This window comes from Micrasema longulum, unplaced genomic scaffold (genome assembly GCF_059751315.1).
Source record: "Micrasema longulum isolate JH-2025_06_02 unplaced genomic scaffold, ASM5975131v1 h1tg001362l, whole genome shotgun sequence".
NCBI lineage: Eukaryota > Metazoa > Arthropoda > Insecta > Trichoptera > Brachycentridae > Micrasema > Micrasema longulum.
This window is the reverse complement of record NW_028278548.1, coordinates 13171-36371: the sequence shown is the minus strand read 5'-3', so window position 1 is coordinate 36371 and position 23201 is coordinate 13171. Positions and strand designations below refer to the sequence as shown.

The following is a 23201-nucleotide window of genomic DNA, read 5'->3' as shown; positions in this document are numbered from 1 at the left end:
TCATTCATTACCGAAATCTCTAAAGACTGGGACATTTAATAGAAAAATCATTCATTACCAAAATCCTTAAAGACCGGGACATTTAATAGAAAAATCATTCATTACCAAAATCCTTAAAGACCGGGACATTTAATAGTAAAATCATTCATTACCGAAATCTCTAAAGACTGGGACATTTAATAGAAAAATCATTCATTACCAAAATCCTTAAAAACCGGGACATTTAATAGAAAAATCATTCAGTACCAAAATCCCTAAAGAATGGGATATTTAATATTATTTTATAACTTTTCTACATTCCATTTTTCGACATGTATAAATTTTTATCATTTATAATTTTCTATTAATATTTTGTATATTTTTTTGATTATTTTGCATATTGTTTTGATTACCTGTATATTGTTTTAATATGTAAATAAATATTTTTGATTTATATATCGAAGAGTCCCGACTTAACACGGAATTTTCCAACAAGTCGGGACATAAAAAACATAATTGTGTCTATGTAAAATTTTGTATTTTGTGCATTAAATAAAAAAAATACATAAAAATCATTCATTACTAAAATCCTTAAAGACCGGGACATTTAATAGAAAAATCATTCATTACCGAAATCTCTAAAGACTGGGACATTTAATACCAAAATCCCTAAAGCAAAATGGTGAATGTTACACAGTGCGTAAAGTGGCCACTTAAACCAGCCAATGACAGGTCATAAGCCCTGTAAATGCCTTGACTTCCATATTCCCTTATTTAAGGTATTCTCCATCCCTGTTGTAATTTGTTAAAATCTCTAAAGACTGGGACATTTAATAGAAAATCATTCAATACCAAAATCTTTGAAGTCAAAATTCATTCAATTCTAAAAATCCTTGAACACCAAAATCTCTAAAAACTAAAACATTTAACAGCAAAATCATTCAATACTAAAATTTCTAAAGACTGGGACATTTAGAAAAATTATTTCATTACCAAAATCCCTAAAGACTGGGACATTTAACGGAAAAATCATTCAATACCAAATTCCTTGAAGGCAAAATTCATTAAATGCTAAAAATCCTTGAATACCAAAGTCGCATTTAATAGCAAAACCATTCAATACGAAGAAGACAAAAATCATTCAATACCAAATTCCTTGAAGGCAAAATTCATTAAATGCTAAAAATCCTTGAATACCAAAGTCGCATTTAATAGCAAAACCATTCAATACGAAGAAGACAAAAATCATTCAATACCAAATTCCTTGAAGGCAAAATTCATTCAATGCTAAAAATCCTTGAATACCAAAGTCGCATTTAATAGCAAAACCATTCAATACGAAGAAGACAAAAATCATTCAATACCAAATTCCTTGAAGGCAAAATTCATTCAATGCTAAAAATCCTTGAATACCAAAGTCGCATTTAATAGCAAAACCATTCAATACGAAGAAGACAAAAATCATTCAATACCAAATTCCTTGAAGGCAAAATTCATTCAATGCTAAAAATCCTTGAATACCAAAGTCGCATTTAATAGCAAAACCATTCAATACGAAGAAGACAAAAATCATTCAATACCAAATTCCTTGAAGGCAAAATTCATTCAATGCTAAAAATCCTTGAATACCAAAGTCGCATTTAATAGCAAAACCATTCAATACGAAGAAGACAAAAATCATTCAATACCAAATTCCTTGAAGGCAAAATTCATTCAATGCTAAAAATCCTTGAATACCAAAATCGCATTTAATAGCAAAACCATTCAATAGGAAGAAGACAAAAATCATTCAATACCTAAATCCTTGAAGGTATTTAATCCAAAGTTCATTAAATGCTAAAAATTCTAAAAAAGCAAAATGCCTGAAGAGTAAAACACCCAATACCAATGAGGATTAAAAAAGGCCTAAATTTGTTTCTGGTAAAATTCTAAAATACTATAAGGCCAAGAAAGGTCACTAATTTATTTTAAGGAAAATACCAAAATCTAGGAAGACTGAAAAAATGGTAGGTATAATTTACTTCAGGGGAAAAATATTGAAATTCTTTAGGACCGAAACTTTTATGCCAAAATTTTCCAAGACGAAAAAATGGTAGGTATAGGTAATTTATTTCAGGGGTGGTATTCTGAATCTTCTCTACCTCCTAGATAGTGGTTAGTTTGTAGATTTTTTGCATGCGACCATACATTGCTTCATATTGCTACACTGATGGTAAAACGTCAAATGATGTAAAAAAACTAAAAAAAACTAGTACAGTTAAATGCTTTGGGTAATGCGTTAATGAGGTCGCAATAATGTTCTAAATAAAAATCATCATGCTTGGTTTCCCGTAATCGTATTTATTTTACTTTTAATTATCAATGCGGCCATATATGAAGCAAAGTGCAGTCCCATGAAAATAAAAAAATCCACAAATTAACCACTCTCTAGGGGGGTAGAGAAGATTCAGAATACTACCCCTGAGAGTCGAAAACGCTCGTTTAGGATTCTGGTTCTGTTTTAGATAGAGGACTATATTCTACACCCACCCAGACACGGAAAAGACCGGCAAAGGTCTCCAAATATTAAAATCAGGAAAAAGGGAAAGAATACAAAAAATGTTATCTTCATTACCTTTCCGCACCTATTGGTGCATAGGGCACTGCATTGGTACACCAATCGCAGCGTATCTTGATCATTTCTGTTACATGAAGGTGAGATGATCATTTAGTATCAGTCCATACCCATGTAACATATTTACATCTTAACACCATTTCTAACTAGATATTTACATAAAATTTTAAATACGTGTTCATTGGGTGGGGACAGGAGAGTTAGAATATGAATGGGGAATGGAATATTAATATCAGAGAGGTCGGATAAGAAATAAGGATAACAATCATTTATGGGACATAAAAAAAAACACGGTTTAAATCTTTCTCATCAAGTTGACATTCGCAAATGGTCCCAGGGTCCAAGAGTCCCAGACACGGATTCTGAACAGGTGAGAACCATTGCAGCAGTGCCCAAAGCGCATTCTGCATATGGAGGATGTCTCAAACTTGTTCAGAATCACTTTGGAAAACCAAGGCTTTTCTGTTACACGACACCTTGTCAAAAAAATACAAAAATGACACCCATATAAAACGAATTTTCAGTACCTACTTAAACCGAATTATAAAACGTTTGTCGTTTGTCATTTATCCATGCAAATTATACATCTATGGAATTCGGGACGTTTGGCCGGTTTGCCCGCCATAAACTCGAGAAACCTGTCAAATATGTCATCTCGAATCAAAATGTTTGCTTTTGAGCTTTTCTTTCTCTGCCAATTAAGTGAATAGCTTCTCAGAAGTGATTCGAAGTGACTTTTTAAAAGCAAAGGTGCGTGGAATATTTGTACTTACAATAATAATACTCTCGAAGCTGTTAAATACGCGACAAAAGTAGCTCAAACGCGAGCCGAGTGTCACCCAAACTTTCCGAAATGATTTTCCCTTGACTTAGAACTGTTTAATATGTCGACGAATTGGGCCAAGTGGCCCGAAGAGGCGCGTGGCTTATGTTGAAATGATTTTTTGTCGGAAAACAAACATGAAACAATTGAATTTCGATTTATTTTGACACATCAATTAGAATGTTCGAAATTTGTTGCAACCGAGAGAGGAAACATTTTGAGTAGTAAATACGGGTGTCTAGGCATTTACAGGGCTTATGACCTGTCATTGGCTGGCTTAAATGTCCACTTTACACACTGCAGCATTCACCGTTCTGCCTGTATTTGAGCATCTATTTTCCTTCAATTCTTCTATCTGTTTACTGTGCACCATTATTATTATTACGGATAACTTCTATAGCGCCATTTTCGTAATATAATACCTCAAGGGCGCTTTACAAAGTGATTCTCTAGACAAATAAATTTAATTGAAGCTTTTGAATTTGTAATTTAATTCAAACAATTTATTTTGTTTAAATTCATTGCGACAGAGAGGGAAAACATTATTGAGAAGGGAATATGGAAGTCTAGGCGTTTACAGGGCTTATGATCTGTCATTGGCTAGTTTAAGCATTGCCACACTGTGTACTATTCACCATTCTGCCCGTGTTTAAACATCACATTTCCTCAACTCTTCCATCTGTTGACTTTAGTGCACTGGAGATAGAGGTTTACCGCGTAGACTTCAGCTTAACTCCTCTCGAGTCACAAGAGTGGCAGTAAGTAAGTCGGTATCATTTCAGATGGCGGAAACGAGGCCGGCTTCTCTCCGCTCCAACGAGCGCCCGTGCTCCTTCTGCAAGGAGTGCGACGACAACGAGGCCCTCTTCGGGATCTTTTACACCATCGGTCGCATTAATTGTCACCACTTCTGTTTGGTAAATTAATCATTCGATATTTTTTTGTTCTTGTTGATAAAAAGTAATTTTTGCCTTTGATTTGCCTAAATACTTTAATTTTGGCATTAGTTTTTGAGTTGTACATAACTCACAGCCAGAAAATGGGAACCAGGTTGCGGTAGGATTATACAGGGTGTTCATTAAACCCTGTCACATCCGAAACCACGATGATCAGTATGAGCAAGAAGACGTATTGGCACATTAAAATATTTTTTTATAACAAATAAAATTTAAAAAAATTAATTATCAAAAAAAGCAAATGGTTGCTTACTTCTGCAGGGGAAAAATGAAGAGGGGGAGGAAGGTGTCTGATACTGTGCCGCGCTCCCCTCACTTCTCCCCTGCAGAAGTAAGCAACCATTTGTTTTTTAAATATTTTTTTAAAAAATTTTCTTCGTTCTAAATAATTTTTTTAAATATGCTAATATGTCTTCTTGCCTATACTGATCATTGTGGTTTCGGATGTGACAGGATTTAAAGAACACCCTGTATATAAACAAAATGACATTCATTACTCAATTTTGCAAAAAATGGGACTTGCACCTTTAAGGTAAAGATATAATATTTTAAATAGTAAATAATAAAAAAAATGATTTTTTCCAGTTGCTGTCCACTAAATTAACTCAGAATGGAAAGGACAAAGATGGCGTTTTGGGATTCCTTTACTCTGACATCGTCGCTTTGCTGAAGCAGGCATCTAAAAGGGTATATTTTCGTTCATTCCATACAAATCTAGATCTTGCGTGTCTCCTCACTTAAGTTAAATTGTTGAAATGGGCAGGTTTATTCGGTAAATGATTCCCGTCTGAAAGCACTCTGCTGGAAAGGGAGTCAGATCCACTCTACAATACACCAGAACAATGTCTTTATCTATCTTTCATAGATTCCAAGAACAAACTCAAAATATTGTTGCATTGCTTAAAAATTGAATTATTTTCCCATTTGTCAGATTGTCGAAGAAACAAAATGAACATTTCGTTAGTGTTGCCAGGGTAGTAAATTTTTTTACCCTACTTTGCTCATCCAATGAGAGAACTAATGAAAATTGAACCTCGGATTAAACAACTCTGTGGTGGACATTTGACCGACATTATCTTTAAAACATAAACCATTATTTAACAAGATAGAAAAATATCCATTTTATGTAAAATTAAATTTGTTTTATATTTTATGTTCAAAGTAAATAATTTCAATTACTCTTATTAAATGACCTTTTACTTATCTACTCTGTTGTGTCTATCAATGTTTCCGCGTGCACAATAACATTTTAGAGATATTAACAGATTGCTTTTTTTTACCTTACATTTGTGTTATAATTATATTTATTCCCATCGTGCAATATTACGCGGCGGCGTCACGAATGCGCGCGGCAAAAGTGGGGGAATTATTGCACACAGTCCGATGTCTGTTGGCTTATGTATAAGTCACTGCACAACTCTGCTCCGGAATATCTAAGGGAACTATTCATTCCTGATGAACTCGCTGACAGGCGTCTCACGCTTAGATCAGCTACGTCAACGGCGAGAGGAAACGTCATTATACCTCTACGCAAACAGCGCACTAAATTTAGTGAACGCGCATTTGCGGTCGCAGGCTCCATGGCACGGAATGCTCTCCCGGCAGAGGTGCGAGGCTGTGAAAGTGAAGTGATGTTTCGGAAAAAATTTAAAACCCTCTTATTCTCTAAATCATTTGAATAAATCCGTAGCATGTGACAACAAAATAAATTGTTTTAATTAAATTACAAATTTAAAAGCTTCAATTAAATTAATTTAACAATAGAATCACTATGTAAAGCGCCCTTGAGGTTTTTTATTACGAAAATAATAATATTCAAATATGATTCTACGCTTATTCTGGACTATTCTCAATTCCATGGGTAAGGTTATAATGTGTCCGGCGTCACCCACCCGTAATGTTCATTGTGGATGTGGATGTGCATTAGGGCGGGCTGATAATTTTTTTTTCCGAATTTTGAAATGAAAGGGGTCTAAATAGTTGCCTTTTGGATTACTTGCAATGCAAAAATATCCAAAAAATATTTGATACTACTACCAGAGCTTGAAGTTTTTGAAAAAGTCGATTTTTTGCACCAAACCGGCTGTCGTTTTGTATTTAAGTAAGAAAATCAGTCCAATTATTTTTTTAATGCGCATTAAACCTTATTAAATAAGCATCTAAGGGCGTGAGTCACACTTTGTTTTGTAATAAATGGGTAGCATTGTTTTAATGAGCCATTGTTTTCGTCAATATTAGCCAGGCGCTCGACGGAATTAGTTCCGTGGAGTGTAAACTTTTTGCATTTCGGTAGTTGTAAAACGTGTTCGAATTTGTAATGAGATAATAACAAATAAATAATTTTATCAATATAGATACATTACAAAATGTTCAGACACTGATAAACTTCAAACCTCGGTTGAGGACCAAAAGAAGTATGGAATATTTTTTTCAATAATTTTTACGTTCAATGTGATCCAAAATGCAACTTTTTAGACATCTTTTACTTTCATGTCTAATAAAATAAAAAACTTCATACATCATCGGCCCACTCTAATGTGCATCTCGTATGTCTCCAGCGAGCCGGCGTATAATGACGGTAATGTTTCCAGTCCTGCTACTACTGCGGGAGATACAACCCCACGGTGTACTGCGCCGAGCCGGGCTGCTCCAAGCTCTTCCACTTGCCGTGCGGCCGCCGCAACGGAGCCCTCAATCTGTTCCACGACCGGTTCCAGTAAGTGCTCATTTATCTATCCATCTTCTTCCAAGTCGGTCCCTCGATGCTGAGGATCGAGATCACCACGAACACTTCTGATCAGTCTGTTCCACTCCAGTCTGTCCTCAGCCCGACGTACTGACTCGTCAAATTTTAGCCCCGTAGCCACCTTTATTTGGTCAGTCCATCTATATTACTGTTAATAACCATCTATATAAAAAAAACATTTCGTTATCCAAGTGACTTGCTCTTCAAAGAATTCAGAGTACTGAATATTATCCAACAGTATATATTGAGAACGGTAGTGGTTGCACACATCAATAGAGACATTTACCCGAGCGTCAACCGCAACCATAATACAAGATACCCTAATAGGGATCAGACACTAAGTGGAGGGGTCAACACTGTTCTGGCATCGAGACAACACTATTACGCAGGCAAAAAGGTCCGCAACCTTTTGCCAGAATCGTGGAAAGACGGGAGTGTTGTCAAGTTGCGGAAGGTGTTGACCTCGCTCTTTCGTGACGTTGGTCGTAGGGAGTCAGAAAAGAATTAAAATACATATTAGGTACTGGCTCAGCCTCACTCGCTTCATATGCTCCTTCGTCCCTGTCTTTAACAGATCCACACTGTCGTTAAAAGGAGTTATCACGAGCCATTGTTCTTGGACTTTGCAACAATGGTGGTTGGACTCATAAAGGTAATAAACCAAAATCAGTGATCGAACATCCCATCTCCAAGACAAACAAAAACGATTTTTTATCTTAGCCTTGTACATGACACGTAAGGCTACTCTAAATACAGGGGTCCAAATATATATAAATTAAAAAAATAAAAACCATTGTAATATTCTCATTTTCATGAATGAGGAATTCCACTGTTTCCTAATTTTATTTTTTTTCTATTAGCGTACTATTTAACTAAGCAAAAATATATAAATATAATTTTATTTGTGCGTTATTTACAAAGATATGATTTTTTAAAGTTACATTTATCAAATACCGCGCCAAATGACTGTAATCAGTGTGTCACTTTTCAGTAGTGACGTCATGAAACGGTTGGCGTTCTTACTTTCACCGACCTGACAAGAATCTATGGAATATTGCTTTGATTACTTCATTTAGTTGATCGTGATTTGCTCATTTCTATGTTGTGGTTGTTTTTACGAACGTTTCGATTTAGAAAAACCTTGAAAGTTGACATAATCTCTGGTTGAAATGTCAAATTATACTCTTTTTTTTCTATGGTCAAAACGTTCCTTACAAGGTGCGGGGGCTTTAAAGCGGAAACCGGAAATACTACACGTAGATATAAGGAGTGACGTCATTATTTACGATTTTAAAATGATTACTATTTTTAACATTTTTTATTTATTTTTGCGTGCGTTTTTGAGATATTTCATCCTACTCCAAAATTTTTAAATATTTACGTGTACAGGAAAACATTTTTAAAATTTAATTCCGGGTTGGGCTGGAATTCCTCAGTGTGCAAAGTTGGGTTCGCGATACAGTGCCTCTAATTCATGATTAAACCGTCTCCTCCACACTCCGTTTTGGTTGACTGTACCAAATATCTTCCTTAATATTTTTCTCTCAATCAGTCGTCTTTTTCACACAGTACTGGAACAGAAAAAATTGTCCGTTTCCAGGTCTTACTGCATCAACCACCGCGTTCTCCAGAGGGTGCCGTCATCCGTAGTCTCCCGCCGGCCGGGCACCGCCCCCGGGGACGCCCTCGTCTCCGTGAACCGCCTGCGCGTGACAGCGGACGGCTGGGGCGTGCTGCTGGACGAGCTGGCCTTCCCGGGGCGCGGGGAGCTGCGCATCGGCCAGGACAGCTGGGCGATCATCGCGCGCCCCGGCGCCCACGACGGTGCGGACCTCGCTTACCGTGCGATACGCCAGCGAATGTTGATGATTCGAAAGGGATGAAAACATGACTAAACGTGAGATCTGTGTGAACGGAGATATTCTGAATCAGGTAGAAGAATTTGTGTATCTGGGAAGTATGTTTACTAGGGATGGAAAGGAGGGTGAACGCTCGAAAATTGCGTTTTGCTAGTTAGCGGGATTTTGGCTTTGTGTTGTAAACTCACATGCCATGCAAGAGGTCTCGGGTTCGATTCCCGACATGGTTGATGTAAAATATTTATTTGAATGGGTGTTTTCACACTAGAATATTTCATAGTCCCTGGATTGGTACCTAAAGCGTAAGCCTGATCATCTTACTTTCATGTAACAAAAATGATCAAGATACGCTGCGATTGGTGTACCAATGCAGTGCCCCCCTATGCACCATTAGGCGATGATGATGATGATGTAGTAAACTCTTTTGTTGGAATGAAATGGTTTGTTTGACTTACCTACCGCAGTTTCTTATTAATATAGATAATTTATACAGCGCCATTTTTGTGAAAATCACCTAAGGAAGGTTGCGTAGAATTTAATGAAAGATTAACTTGCATTGCTCTGAGGTTTAATAGATAATATGATGAATACAAGATTATACAAAAAGCGATTAAATGAAGTGCAACACTGAATGAATTAACCGTGACACGAATTTATATTATGTGGGTATTTGAAAGTCTTAGAGAGAGAGAGCAAAAAGCTAACTGAACTGAAGGCGACAAGGGACACGGAGAGTCAACCTTAATGTTCGAACTTCTCTCTCTCACGGCAGGCTCTACTAGATCCTGTGGTCAGATCGGCACTTGTCGGTTTCTCGATTATAAATTAACATTTTGGATTGGAATGACTTATTGATAGCTTAAATAAATGTTAGCGATCGTGCTGGGAATATCAAAATCACTTGTTCATTCGTTGACGGTTCAGTTGTTATTGGGCTGGAGAGAAAAATATTGTACCCGCAGTAGGATAATTACAACATTCTTACTAGGGATCATTAGGTAGCAATAAATTTAACACAGCAACCTACAGGCAATACTGAAAATATTGTAAATATATTTTGTGATTACAGCGGGTTCATCGCAAGTGGTAGGACCTTCAGAGTGGTACACTTGCGGTATATGCTACGACCGCGTCACGCCATACCCCACCATACACACTATCTGGCCGGAGTGCTGCAAGGGAGACCGCTGGTTCCACAGGCTGTGCGTGGCTGTAAGTACACACTCTTACCACACCCGTCTATCACACACTCGATCTCTTCTCACACCCTTTCATTACAAGCTCTTCTCACACCCTCTCATTACACACCCTCGCCACATCCTTTCATCACACTCTTGCCACATCCTTTCATTACTCACTCTTGCCACACCCTTTCATTACTCACTCTTGCCACACCCTTTCATTGATCACTCTAGCCACACCTTTTCATTACAATTTTTTGCTACTCTTTCATTATACTCTCCTCTGTAATGTTAAACTTTTTTTATTCATATTTTTTTATTTATCCATATTTTTTTGCTTACAAACTATAGTTAATAATAAAATAATGTGACCTCACTGGGGTTTCCCGTGCTGAGGACACTTAACAATATACTTTTTTAAAATTACATTTGAGAATAAACAAAGAAGACTAACTTTAAAAATAAACATAATTAACAAATATTCAGACAGTTTTAAAAACAAGGTATTTATGTACATCTATATTATTTATATTACAAAACACACAATGAAAATAACAAAAACCTAACATAAGCTATACACTTGTGGAGCAGTTGATTCAATATTGGTATATGCGAATGAGACAATCCATTTTACTTCTACCTAGCTCCACTATCCATTTTTTTTATAGCCTTTTTAAACATTTTCTCGTTACTAATTAATTTTGTGATTTCAGAAATTGGCGCTATCGGCCGGGAGGCATTACGTGAAATGTCCGCTCTGCAACAACCAACCAACGTTCCTCGCATCGCTGTACAAATATGGCTTCTATGTACCGGATCAGTGAGTACACATTCCTCTCTATTGGGTTGATCGTTAAGTCTGTAGGATTTAGGCAGTTGAGGGTTGGAGCTCCTACCCCAGTTAGAGATTGACAGAGAAGACACGAGGTTGCTGTTTGATGTTTATTTATTACATGGCCAATAAATAATGAATTGTGCAGCACGAGTGTTAAGATGATGAGGAGTTGAACTACACGCTGGAGCTGAGTGAACTGGACTGACTGACTTGACTGGTCGACTGAACTTGTTGGGCTGGCTGACTGTAGTCTCTTTATAGGCGACGTTTCTTTGTAGTTCATTTCTTCATGGTAGGGACGATGTGTAATAAAGAAAGAGATATTCATACCTAACATATTACAACAGAAATGAAGAACACTTAAGATAAGGTAATATAGAAGTCTAGGCATCTACAGGGCTTATGACCTGTCATTGGCTGGTTTGAGTGGCTACTTTACACACTGTGTAACATTCACCAATCTGCCCTTATTTGAATGTCTATATTCCTTAAATTCTTTCATCTGTTGTTTGTGTAGTTTTTTTTTTTTTTCATTTTTAATAAAATAATTATTTGTGTTCTTATGATATACGCAAATATTTAATTTTCAAGGGCATTTTCAACGAGTTGTAAATAACTACCTATTAAAAAATGGGAATCAAGTTGGGGTAGAGTGGGATTCGAACCACGGGCCACGGAACCACAACCCGATTCAAAGTTAAAGAGCTGAAACCTTTATTTGTGTAGGCGAGATTCATTGGCACTATTCAACTGAATTATATTATGCCTAGACTTCTATATTACCTTCTCTTAAACTTTCTTCATCTCTGTTGTAATATTTTTTTTTTTTTTGCAGCCAGCCAGCAGGCCAGGAGGCCTAATTACAGTGGTGAATCACAGAGCACCCAGGCTTGAGAAAAATCACATTTTAATTTTTGTGTTCTCACCGGGAATCGAACCCGGAACCTCCCGTGCGTGAGTCAAGTGTCTTGACCACTGCACCACGGAGGCCGCAATAAATATGTTGATATATATCTCTTCCAAGTCGGTCCCTCAATGCTGAGGATCGTGATCACCATGAACACTTCTGATCAGTCTGTTCCAATCCAGTCTGTCCTAAGCCCGACAAACTGACTCGTCAAATTTAGCCCCGTAGCTACCTTTATTTGGTCATTCCATCTATATGGGATTCTACCCCGGCTTCTCCTACCATCGACTCTGCCAGACATTATTGCCTTTCCTGGATTGTCTGGCTCACGTAAATGCAAGCAATATGTCCGAAAAAGGACAGTATCCTTCTCAAACACAACACTGATAGACGAGTTGTAATATGGAGCTCTTCCAGTATCGATGCATTCGTCCTTCTGGGTGTCCGAGGCACTCGCACCAGCCTTCTCCGACACCCTCGCACCAGCCTTTTCTGACACCACATCTCGAATGCATCGATCCTCTTCCTCTCGTAGGCACGGATTGTCCACGTTTCAGCCCCATATAGCAAAACCTAGAATATCAGGGCTTCCATTAACTGCTTTTTTGTGTTTATTAATATACCTCGATCTCGCCAAATCTTCTTCAAACGGCTCATTGCTTCTTTGGCCATTTAAATCTGCGACCAGTCTCAGGTCTGCAACTGCCGTTGTTGGAGATAAGCGAGCCGAGGTACACAAAGTCATCTATCAGTTCAAGGTCTTGCATCTGTCTTGGCCTTATGAAACTGCCAGCTCTGTCTACAATCATTAGCTTTGTGTTTAGTGGTTTGAAAAAAATAATTTAATATATATATATATATATTTTAAACCACTATACTTTCTCATTCGTCAAAAGTTCACGCTAATAAATAAACATTAAAGAAAATAAATAATGCACCGCACTACAAGAAAGACTGCTTTCGCTGTGCCGATACGGTGCCTGCCGTGTTAACAGTGTTTCCAACTTGCAGGGACGCCTCGTGGGAGAGAGAAGCCGGGGCCTTCCGGGAGCTTCACGAGCGGCCCAAGGAGTGCTATATGGACATTTGCCTCAGCACCACCGGACGCAACTATTTAGGAACAAAGAGGTGAGAAAAAAAACACATGATACTGTAAAACCCAATGACAAGATGACCTGTTTATTTAACTCTTAAAGACTGTGGCAAAAAATTCCTTTGCGCGCGGTCATGTAACATCGTGTTACCACAATCAAACGACGGAATATTCTAAAGTTAATATCATCATCATCAATCGCTTTCCGCACCTAGTGGTGCATACACCAATTGCAGTGTATCTTGATAATTTTAATTACATGAAGGTAAGATGATCAGTCTTACGCTTCAGGTACCAGTCCAGGGACTATGAATTATTATAGAGTGAAATCACCCTTTTAAAAAAATATTTCATATCAACCATGTCGGGAATCAAACTGAGACCTCTTGCATGGTGGGCAAACGCGCATTCTACCACGAGGCCGACCAAAACGCAAAGTTCACACATTAAAAAAAAACATGGGGACATACTGTTTAATAATTCCTTTTCCATAATTCATAAAAATAGAGAGAGATATTTCAACAGAGAGGGAAAACATTTTCGAGAAAGGAATATGGAAGTCTAGGCATCTACAGGGCTTATGACCTGTCAATGGCTGGTTTAAGTGGCCACTTTACACACTGTGTAACATTCACCATTCTGTTGTAATATGTTTATATAAACAGCTCCCCAGGGAGTTGAATCCAGTCCATGTCTACAAAAATTTGGACAAACTCAAAATATTGTTGACAATTATTTTGTTTATTTGCCCATGAACACATTTACTGTTTACTATAAATCATTATTATTGAAAGTAAAATATGATGGAAAGCTGTACATAATCGCTTATTTAGACGATTCGCCACTGTTTTGTATGAAACGCCGGGAGCCCGTTTATCACTGACCCTAGCGCCGTTTGCGGTGACCGCAGGTGGCAGCTGGTGATCTGCGGCCTGTGCGGGTCCCAGGCCGCCCACCGCGCGTGCGCGGGCCTGCCGCCGGCGCGCGGCCTCGTGTGCTCCCGCTGCCGCCCGGACGGCCCCGCCCGCCTCGGCGCGCACCCGGACAGCGTGTGTGAGTGCCACCATTATTGTATTGTTTTGTTCCAAGGGTCGGGTATTAGAGATATCACTTCGTCAAATTAGAATTTTAAAATCCAAGGGAATTAAATGCAGGAAATTACCGTATTTTTCTGACTGTAAGGTGTACTTTTTTACTCTTAAAACTCAATTGGTCCCTTGGCTAGTGTACCAGTATGTTACAGACATTTTATCAAAAAATCCTTTCATAATCCCAGATAAAATAAGTTGAAAAGTATAAATGCATTATAACCACTTTATTTATCACATTTTCATTGTAATTCAATCAAACTTTGGGAATATTTCAAAATGCTATAGTCACCTGTCTCCATAGAAATTTTATGTCTTGTGTTTTCGACTTAAAAGGAATGTAAATGTGAGGAGTGTAAAATGTAAGGATTGTAAATGTGAGGTATGTAAAATGTAAGGAATGTAAATGTGAAAAGAGTGTAAAATGTCATAAATATAAATGTGATGAGTGTGTAAAGTGTGAGGAATGTAAATGTGAGGAGTATGTAAAATGTCATAAATATAAATCTGAGGAGTGTGTAAAGTGTAAAGAATGTAAATGTGAGGAGTGCGTAGAGTGTTAGGAATGTAAATGTGAGGGGTGTGTATAGTGTAAGGAATGTAAATATGAGGAGTGTAAAATGTATGGAATGTAAATGTAAAAAGAGTGTAAAATGTCATAAATATAAATGTGATGAGTGTGTCAAGTGTGAGGAATGTAAATGTGAGGAGTATGTAAAATGTCATAAATATAAATCTGAGGAGTGTGTAAAGTGTAAGGAATGTAAATGTGAGGAGTGCGTAGAGTGTTAGGAATGTAAATGTGAGGGGTGTGTATAGTGTAAAGAATGTAAATATGAGGAGTGTAAAATGTAAGGAATGTAAATGTGAAAAGAGTGTAAAATGTCATAAATATAAATGTGATGAGTGTGTCAAGTGTGAGGAATGTAAATGTGAGAAGTATGTAAAATGTCATAAATATAAATCTGAGGAGTGTGTAAAGTGTAAGGAATGTAAATGTGAGGAGTGCGTAGAGTGTTAGGAATGTAAATGTGAGGGGTGTGTATAGTGTAAGGAATGTAAATGTGAGGAGTGTAAAATGCAAGGAATGTAAATGTGAGGAGTGTAAAATGTAAGGAATGTAAATGTGAGGAGTGTGTAAAATGTCATAAATATAAATCTGAGGAGTGTGTAATGTGTAAATGTGAGGAGTGTGTAATGTTGAAGAATTTTCATTACTTCACTTGCTTAGCACATTCTGCTCAGTTGCGCTCGTCTTCATTTCGGACTCAGTCCATAAGATCTAATTAAATATGTTTTTACAGCTATCTTCTCCAAAACCAGCAAAGCCGAAGAAGATGTATCTATCGATTGCATCAGCGTAGTTTCATCAGTGGACGTCGTCAATTCGGTCAAATATGCATCTCACACGGATGGCGGTAAGGAGCATAGTTCCTTCCTCTCGCAAACTCACTTGGCGTGCGACGACAGCCTTTCGAGAATGGACAGTGTGAATTTGTGGAGGAAAAACGTAATTTCGAATTCTGGGTGCAGTTCTTCTGTTTGGAATGATTCCGCACACGAGGACAGAGTCTTAACAGGTGACGTAAATTCCGCAACAGAGGCCGAGCACTCGACTGCTAATAATGACAATTTTGTCTCCCTCACTGAGAGCATTATGACCCAAGGTACGTCGCTGGTCGATGATGCATCTAGAAACGACCTCGCGGAATCTAAGAGCGACAAAAAACCCGCAAAAAAAATTTACAAGCGGAAACCTATTGCCAAACGGCGCTCCATACGCACGTCGCTCGTGACTTACGCGAAACGAAACCCCAATTACGACGCAGTCGAAGAAAATTACCTGAATAAAAACGGGCGCATTCTGCGCAAAAGAGCCGCTTCGATGTACGTGCAGAGTGACGCGGAGAAAAATGATCGACACAAGGTGAAACCGCAAGCAGATTGCGGCGTTTCCAGCTGCGTGGTCGCCGGGGACGGCGTTCTGTACGCGGATAAAAAGGGGGCAGAAAAGTCGCTCGACGAAACGGCGTTCCGAGCGCTGTTCAACGGCCCGGTCGCCAATCCCGCGAAGCATTCGACGCCCAGAGTCCGACCCGAGGGCGAAAAGTTCAAAGTGAAAATTTCGCCCGTGTTCAGGGACGCCAAGGCCTCGCAGCGCGTGCGAACGGACAGCGTCGATGCGGACGTCGACAACTACTTCCGCCACTTGGAGCTCCTGAAGAACAAGAAGCGCAATTTCCGCGTGGAGTCCGTGGACTCGACGATGCGGTTTATCATGAAGGGGCGGGCCGAACCGTCGGCCGGCGAGTCCGGCCCGGAAAGAAAGCGATCGAAGGGCGAAAGGCGCCGTCAAATCAAGAGGGAAACGCGAGATGCGGAGAGGGGTGCGAAGGCCACCGCGGCGGAGTCGAAGCCGTGTCCGAAATCGAAGAAAACCTTTTACATGTAAGTTTAATTTTACTATTTTTATTGAAACATGGATGGTGTTATGAAATGATTTCTGAACTCGTCCAAAAGTGATGTTCTTACTGTTAAGTACTGAATTTACATTTTTATACTAAACGTTAGAACAAATCCAACTAACTTATTTAAAACATGGTTTATTGCACAGAATTAAGAATAGTCCAGAAGGAGCGTAGAATCATATTCGAATACATCGGACTGTGTCCAGAAAGCCCCCCACTTTCGCCGTGCGCATGCGTGAAATCGCCGCCAATGTTGCCAGACCGCGAAAAATAAAATCATAATACGGATTTCAGGCCGGAGCGTTCTTAACAATTTTACATCGATCGGTTGATAGGTTTCCTCATTGAGGTTTTAAAAAAATATATATTATTTGATAATATTGTTCAATAAGTCCACTTATATTCACTACACACTCTCGCATACATACAATACTCACACACCCATACACATATACACTCACCCACACACACCCTTAATATGTATACTCACCCTCACTAACATGTTCAATAATAAAACTAAAACTAGTAAATATTATTACGTAATAATAAAAGTTATACTCATAATGTAATTGAGACACATTTAATGTATTTGAGTTTGTCCAAATTTTTGTAGACAAGGGCTGGATTCGACTCCCTGGGGAGCTGTTTACAATAACATATTACAACAGAGATGAAGAACATTCAAGAGAAGGTAATATAGGAGTCTAGGCATCTACAGGGCTTATGACCTGTCAATGGCTGGTTTAAGTGGCCACTTTACTCACTATTCTGCCCATATTTGAACATCCATATTCCTTGAATTCTTTCAATTTCATCTGTTGATGTTTGCGAAGACAAAGAGCTGAAACCTTTATTTATGCGGGTGAGATTCATCTAATTGAATTATTTCACCTGCATACTAGGCAATGCCTGAAAATGTTATTTTTTCAATTTCTATACTTCTTCATGAACCGGGTTGATTGACTCAGACTCACAGCTCAAAGCCCCGTGGTTCGAATCCCACTCTACCCCAATTTGATTCCCATTTTCTAATAGTGAGTTATTTACAACTCGTTGATAATGGCCTTCAAATTTAAATATTTTCGTTTATCTTAAGAACACAAATAATTATTTTATTAAAAATTAAAAAAAAAAAAAAACTACACAAACATCGACAGATAAAAGAATTAAAGGAATATAGATGTTCAAATATGGGCAGAATGGTGAATGTTACACAGTGTGTAAAGTGGCCACTTAAACCAGCCATTGACAGATCATAAGCCCTGTAAATGCCTAGACTTCTATATTTCCTTATTTAAGGTATTCTCCATCCCTGTTGTAATTTGTCAATCTCAATGACTCCCGAGGGGGTGAAATCCAGTCTTTTGTCTACGAACATTTGGACAATCTCAAATATTGTCTTATTTTTTAGCGAATAATTGTCTTAAACACACTACAATAGGCTTGTTTTTGCGTTTTTATATCAATTTTCTGAAAGGAATATTTATAATAATATTCTCTTGAATGTTCTTCATCTCTGTTGTAATATGTTAATTTAATGTATGTATTTCTACCGACACATTGTAAACCATTGTATAAATTCCATCATGTGTTTGGTTTTTATGGGAAATAAATAAATGAAATACAAATGCAAGGTAAAAAAAAAGCAATTTGTCAATTTCTCTAAAATTTAATTGCGAATTTTCGTTTTTTTAAATTTAATTTCAGTGAAAGCGAAGACCTGTCTCACATCGATGACAAAATGGACCTCGAAGAGGAGGCTTCCGTTAAATACAAAATTATCGATGACAAGTTTGCGAAGGTAAGAACTTTCCCAAATGTATTTGTATGTTTAAAAAGGCTATAAAAAAATGGATAGTGGAGCTAGGTAGAAGTAAAATGGATTGTCTCATTCGCCCAAACCAATATTGAATCAACTGCTCCACAAGTTTATAGATTATGTTAGGTTTTTGTTATTTTCATTGTGTGTTTATTAATATAAATAATATAGATGTACATAAATACCTTGTTTTGGAAACTGTCTAAATATTTGTTAATTATCTTCGTTTTTTTAAGTTAGTCTTCTTTGTTTATTCTCAAATGTAATTTTAAAAAAGTATATTGTTAAGTGTCCTCAGCACGGGAAAACCCAGTGAGGTCACATTATTTTATTATTAACTATAGTTTGTAAGCAAAAAAATATGGATAAATAAATAAATTAATAAATAAGTATGAATAAAAAAAGTTTAACATTAAAGAGGAGTGTGTAATGAAAGAGTAGCAAAAAATTGTAATGAAAAGGTGTGGCTAGAGTGATCAATGAAAGGGTGTGGCAAGAGTGAGTAATGAAAGGGTGTGGCAAGAGTGAGTAATGAAAGGGTGTGGCAAGAGTGTGATGAAAGGATGTGGCGAGGGTGTGTAATGAGAGGGTGTGAGAAGAGCTTGTAATGAAAGGGTGTGAGAAGAGATCGTTTTTTAAAGTTAGTCTTCTTTGTTTATTCTCAAATGTAATTTAAAAAAAGTATATTGTTAAGTGTCCTCTGCACGGGTGACCCCAGTGAGGTCACATTATTTTTATTAATTATAGTTTGTAAGCAAAAAATATGAATAAATAAATTAATAAATAAATACTATAGAAATCATAGTCTTTAACAAAAAAATATAAGGTATAACCCTCAGAGTAATAATGCGTAACCTAGAGAGAAGCCCTATCACTATGTTTCATAGAACGCAAGCGATGTTGGTTTGTTAGCAACCATTTTGTTTTGTTTGACAACAAACACGTAACAGGCTGTCTAAAAAAACATATTTTAAATAACTTGAATATTTACGTTATAATAAATAAAAATCCACTATGGTGAATTCATCACGTGGGTGAGATTGTTGAAATCTCTCTGTTGAAATAAATTTTAATATGAGCAACTCCCTAGGGAGGAAATCCAGCCAGTCTGCAAGAATTTGGACATACTCAAACATTGTTGAATTACTACCTGGTAAAAGAAGAAGTATAAAAATTGGAAGATTTGGTTCAGCCGGATGAATCTCACCCGCGTGATAAAGGTTTCAGCTCCTTTACTTCACAAAAGTCAACAGATGGAAGAGTTGAGGAAATGTGGATGTTCAAACATAGGCAGAATGGTGAATGTTACAATGTGTAAAGTGGCCACTTAAACCAGCCAATGACGGGTAAAAAGCCCTGTAAACGCCTAGAATTCCATATTCCCTTCTCAAAAATGTTTTCCCTCTCTGTTGAAATCAATTCAAATATGAACAACTCCCTAAGGAGGAAATCCAGCCAGTCTGCAAGCATTTGGACATACTCAAAACATTGTTGATTCAATTATAATTACATTTAATAACGTATAACAGATATGAGCTAGATTACAGCGTGTCCTACAGCTACAGAGCGTATAGATATAATAGAGGAAATGTGAATATTTTAACATAGGCAGAATGGTGAATGTCACACGGTGTGTAAAGCGGCCACTTCAACCAGCCAATGACAGGTCATGAGCCCTGGAAATGACTAGACATGCATATTCCCTTCTCAAAAATGTTTTGCGACAAATTTAGAATTTCTCCCTAGAGAGGAAATCAAGCCTGTCTGCAAATATTTGGACATATTCAAAATACAAATGTTTTTTTCTGTTTTTAGGTCATTACATCGCACCGTATCTACACCGTGCCGCTGCCGAAAAAACCGGAGGCGAAAAACAGGAAAAAGCTGTCGCCGGAATCCGGACAGAGAAATATCCTGTCCTACTTCCGCCCCGTGGACACGAAGAAGGGCGTTCTCCTCGGCGACGAGAAGAAGATCGAAATCGGCGATCCGAGCGTCGAAAATCACGACAACGTCACGAAGAAGGCGACCAAGAAGCTCATGTTCGATCGTAGCGTAGAGAAGGATGCGTTTCTCGAAACGAGAAAAAAGAAAAAAAAAACTGTAATGGAAGGCTACATAAACAAGAAAAAGTCCAATAAAGGCAAAGAGCCTTATAGAAATTGGATTTTAAAAGAACAGGCTTTCAATGGTACGATTGACGAAAGCGATCGAAACTCTGCTCGAAAATCGAGTTTCGAATCTTGTGATAATTTAGACGAATCTCCGTCTTTCAAAACTGAAAGTGATTTTCAACTCGGCAGTGTCAAAAATGAATCGATTACAAAAGATAAAAATTTGGAAGATTTTGACCAAAATTTCGCCGAAAATGCCATGGTCACTTACCTTCCTAGTCAAGATCTCGGTTATGATTTCGACGCAAATCCGTGCGTGGTCGACAATCGCATCGAATCGTCTACTCGACTGCTTGCGAATTTAGACACAGCCAGTACAAATCTCGACACTCCGGTCGATTTGACTGCGGAACGCGGCGCGAGCTGCAATTTAGAAGAATCCAACAATCGCAGTGTACCGGGATCTTCGATTCCGGTGCCTGTCGAAGAAATAAATGATAAATCAGTCAGCGATGAAGTCGAGGGTACAGTCTTACATAAAGACAGCGGTGATGTTGGATACGAGCCCGAATTGGTTCTCGTTTTGGATGACGTCGATGTGACCGATGACGGGCTGGAGAAAGAAAATTCCGCAGGGAAAACGATAGCCGGCGATTCGTGCGAGGTCGTCAAATCTGTCTCGCGCGACGACGAAGTGATTTGTCTAAATGATTGTATAAGTGGTTTTGGAAAAGAACAAGACCAATTGAAAGTGGATTTTACGGGGTACATGAAGGGAATTTTAAAAGAATCCTACAATCAAATCACCAATAAGCACGTCATTGCTTTGAGTAAGTCGTTAAATTTAACGGTTTCGCAAGAGACTTGCAAAATGTCGAACGATTCGAAAACCCCGCACGACGATTTGATCTCGCATGCTAATTTGAACATCTCCGATGGTGGTTTGACAATTTCGCATGTAGATTCGACAACCTCGATCGAAGATTTGACAAACTCGCATGTAGATTCGATAATCTCACACAAAGACCCGACAAACTCGCACGAAGACGCTATTTACTCCCCAACCGTCAATCCTAAAATCCTAGCCGTCAAATCCGAGCCGACCGGCAAAAGTTCGACCACAGTCAGCTTTTGTTCGGACGGCAATATGATGAAAATTCGCAGAAACACCAAAAAAATTATCAAGCGAGAGAGCATCGCGAAGATCGACGATCATTTCGTTCCCTTGCTAAACCAAGAAATAAAGCCTTTTCTCGCAGCGAAACAAGCGCCGCCGGACGACGAAAACGACTGCGTCATCGTCGGCGAAACGATCGCCGACAAGAAGAAGACCCGACGGAAGAGGACGGTCACAAACTACATCGAGATGGCGGCCGAGCGCGTGGCCGTGCAGAACGTGAACTTCCTGATATCGGAGTGCTCCGGGTCGCACGCCAAGCTCGGGGGCCCGGAGGGGCGGAGGACGAGCCAGGAAGCGCCCGTGTTCGCGCGGCAGAAGTTCAACCAGAACTTTTGGAACGGAGGCAGCAACTACCTGAAAACGGTCCGGTCCGACATCGAGAACAGAAAGATGGCCAGGAAGAATTTGAAATTTAACAAATCCAGGGCTTGGTACAGAATTTAGCCGACCGAAATCTACGGCAAAGCTTCGACTGTACCCTGTCTGCGTAATCTATAAGTGTGATAGACCCAAAGGCGATTTCTTACTGCATTCCCGAGCAATGATACTATAGTCCTTAATAGTATCGGGTTGTGGTCCCGTGGCTGGTGTCTCGGACTCACTGATCGAAGGTCCGTGGTTCGAATCCCACGCTACCCCAACTTGGTTCCCATTTTCTAATTGTGAGTTATTTACAACTCGTTGAAAATGGCCCTCAAAATTAAATATTTGCGTAAATTATAAGAAAGCAAATATTTCTTTTTACAAAAAAAAAAAACTATATAGCTTGATTAGAATGACATTTGTGACAAAAGTGAAGACATAACTTTGTAGTAATAATAATAATTGGTTAGGCCGATTGAAAATGTGTCACAGTGTAAATAAATTCCTATGCCTGTCTCCCTTTCTCTCGCCCACTTGAATCCTGTCCTTTTTGCACCTTTATAGTTCAAATAACTATTAAGTTGATTATTTTGCCACCTGGGGTCAGTGTCCGCTTTGACCGCGATTGAAGTGCACGTTCGGTTTGGAGTTTTGCCGCTTAAGCTACCGCTCGCTCCGCCGTATCGCCGCCTCAGCTAAGCTCGGAGAAAATAAGAAAATCAACAAAAAGGTCAGTCCATTTCCTTGCATCCATTTGCGCTGTGACATTTACAAAATTTAATATACCTCCTGTCGAGAACCAGCTCACGCATCGCCAATAATTATAATAATTATGGATAACTTATAAAGCGCCATTTTCGTAATATATAAAGATATAAATTTAATTTGAACTTTTTAATTAAAGAAAAATAATGTACTTTGTCACCTAACGTCTAAGGAGTGATTTATGTATATTGACACACGAAAAATCATTTGTATCTAACGTGATAATTTATTTTTTAATACAATGCTTGACACATAAATATATAAAATCAGCTTTAAAACTAAAAAAAAACTAACAATGTTTGAGTATGTCCAAATGCTTGCAGACTGGCTGGATTTCCTCCCTAGGGAGTTCCCTTCTCAACAATGTTTTCCCTCTCCGTTGAAATAAATTTAAATATGAATAACTCCCTA

The 23201-nt window shown here is 38.3% G+C and overlaps 1 protein-coding gene across 1 annotated transcript; it reads left to right on the top strand.

The window, feature by feature from the left end:
* The first annotated feature begins 3165 nt into the window (after positions 1 to 3165).
* On the top strand, positions 3166 to 22419 carry LOC148275680 (uncharacterized). Its single transcript, XM_088235354.1, has 12 exons — positions 3166 to 3343; positions 4199 to 4333; positions 4958 to 5059; positions 6964 to 7088; positions 8719 to 8942; positions 10047 to 10189; positions 10872 to 10978; positions 12912 to 13028; positions 13904 to 14046; positions 15386 to 16529; positions 18257 to 18350; positions 20184 to 22419. Exons 2-12 carry the CDS (start codon positions 4199 to 4201, stop codon positions 22104 to 22106), a joined length of 4257 nt encoding a protein of 1418 aa, XP_088091480.1. The 5' UTR covers positions 3166 to 3343; the 3' UTR covers positions 22107 to 22419.
* Positions 22420 to 23201: the final 782 nt, after the last annotated feature.

Bases quoted from the DNA above. Each gene is read 5' to 3' on its own strand.
- LOC148275680 (XM_088235354.1), top strand. From the start codon at position 4,199: ATGGCGGAAACGAGGCCGGCTTCTCTCCGCTCCAACGAGCGCCCGTGC. The intron at 13,029-13,903 runs GTGAGAAAAAAA...CGGTGACCGCAG, and splicing joins AACTATTTAGGAACAAAGAG to GTGGCAGCTGGTGATCTGCG. The intron at 18,351-20,183 runs GTAAGAACTTTC...TTCTGTTTTTAG, and splicing joins TCGATGACAAGTTTGCGAAG to GTCATTACATCGCACCGTAT.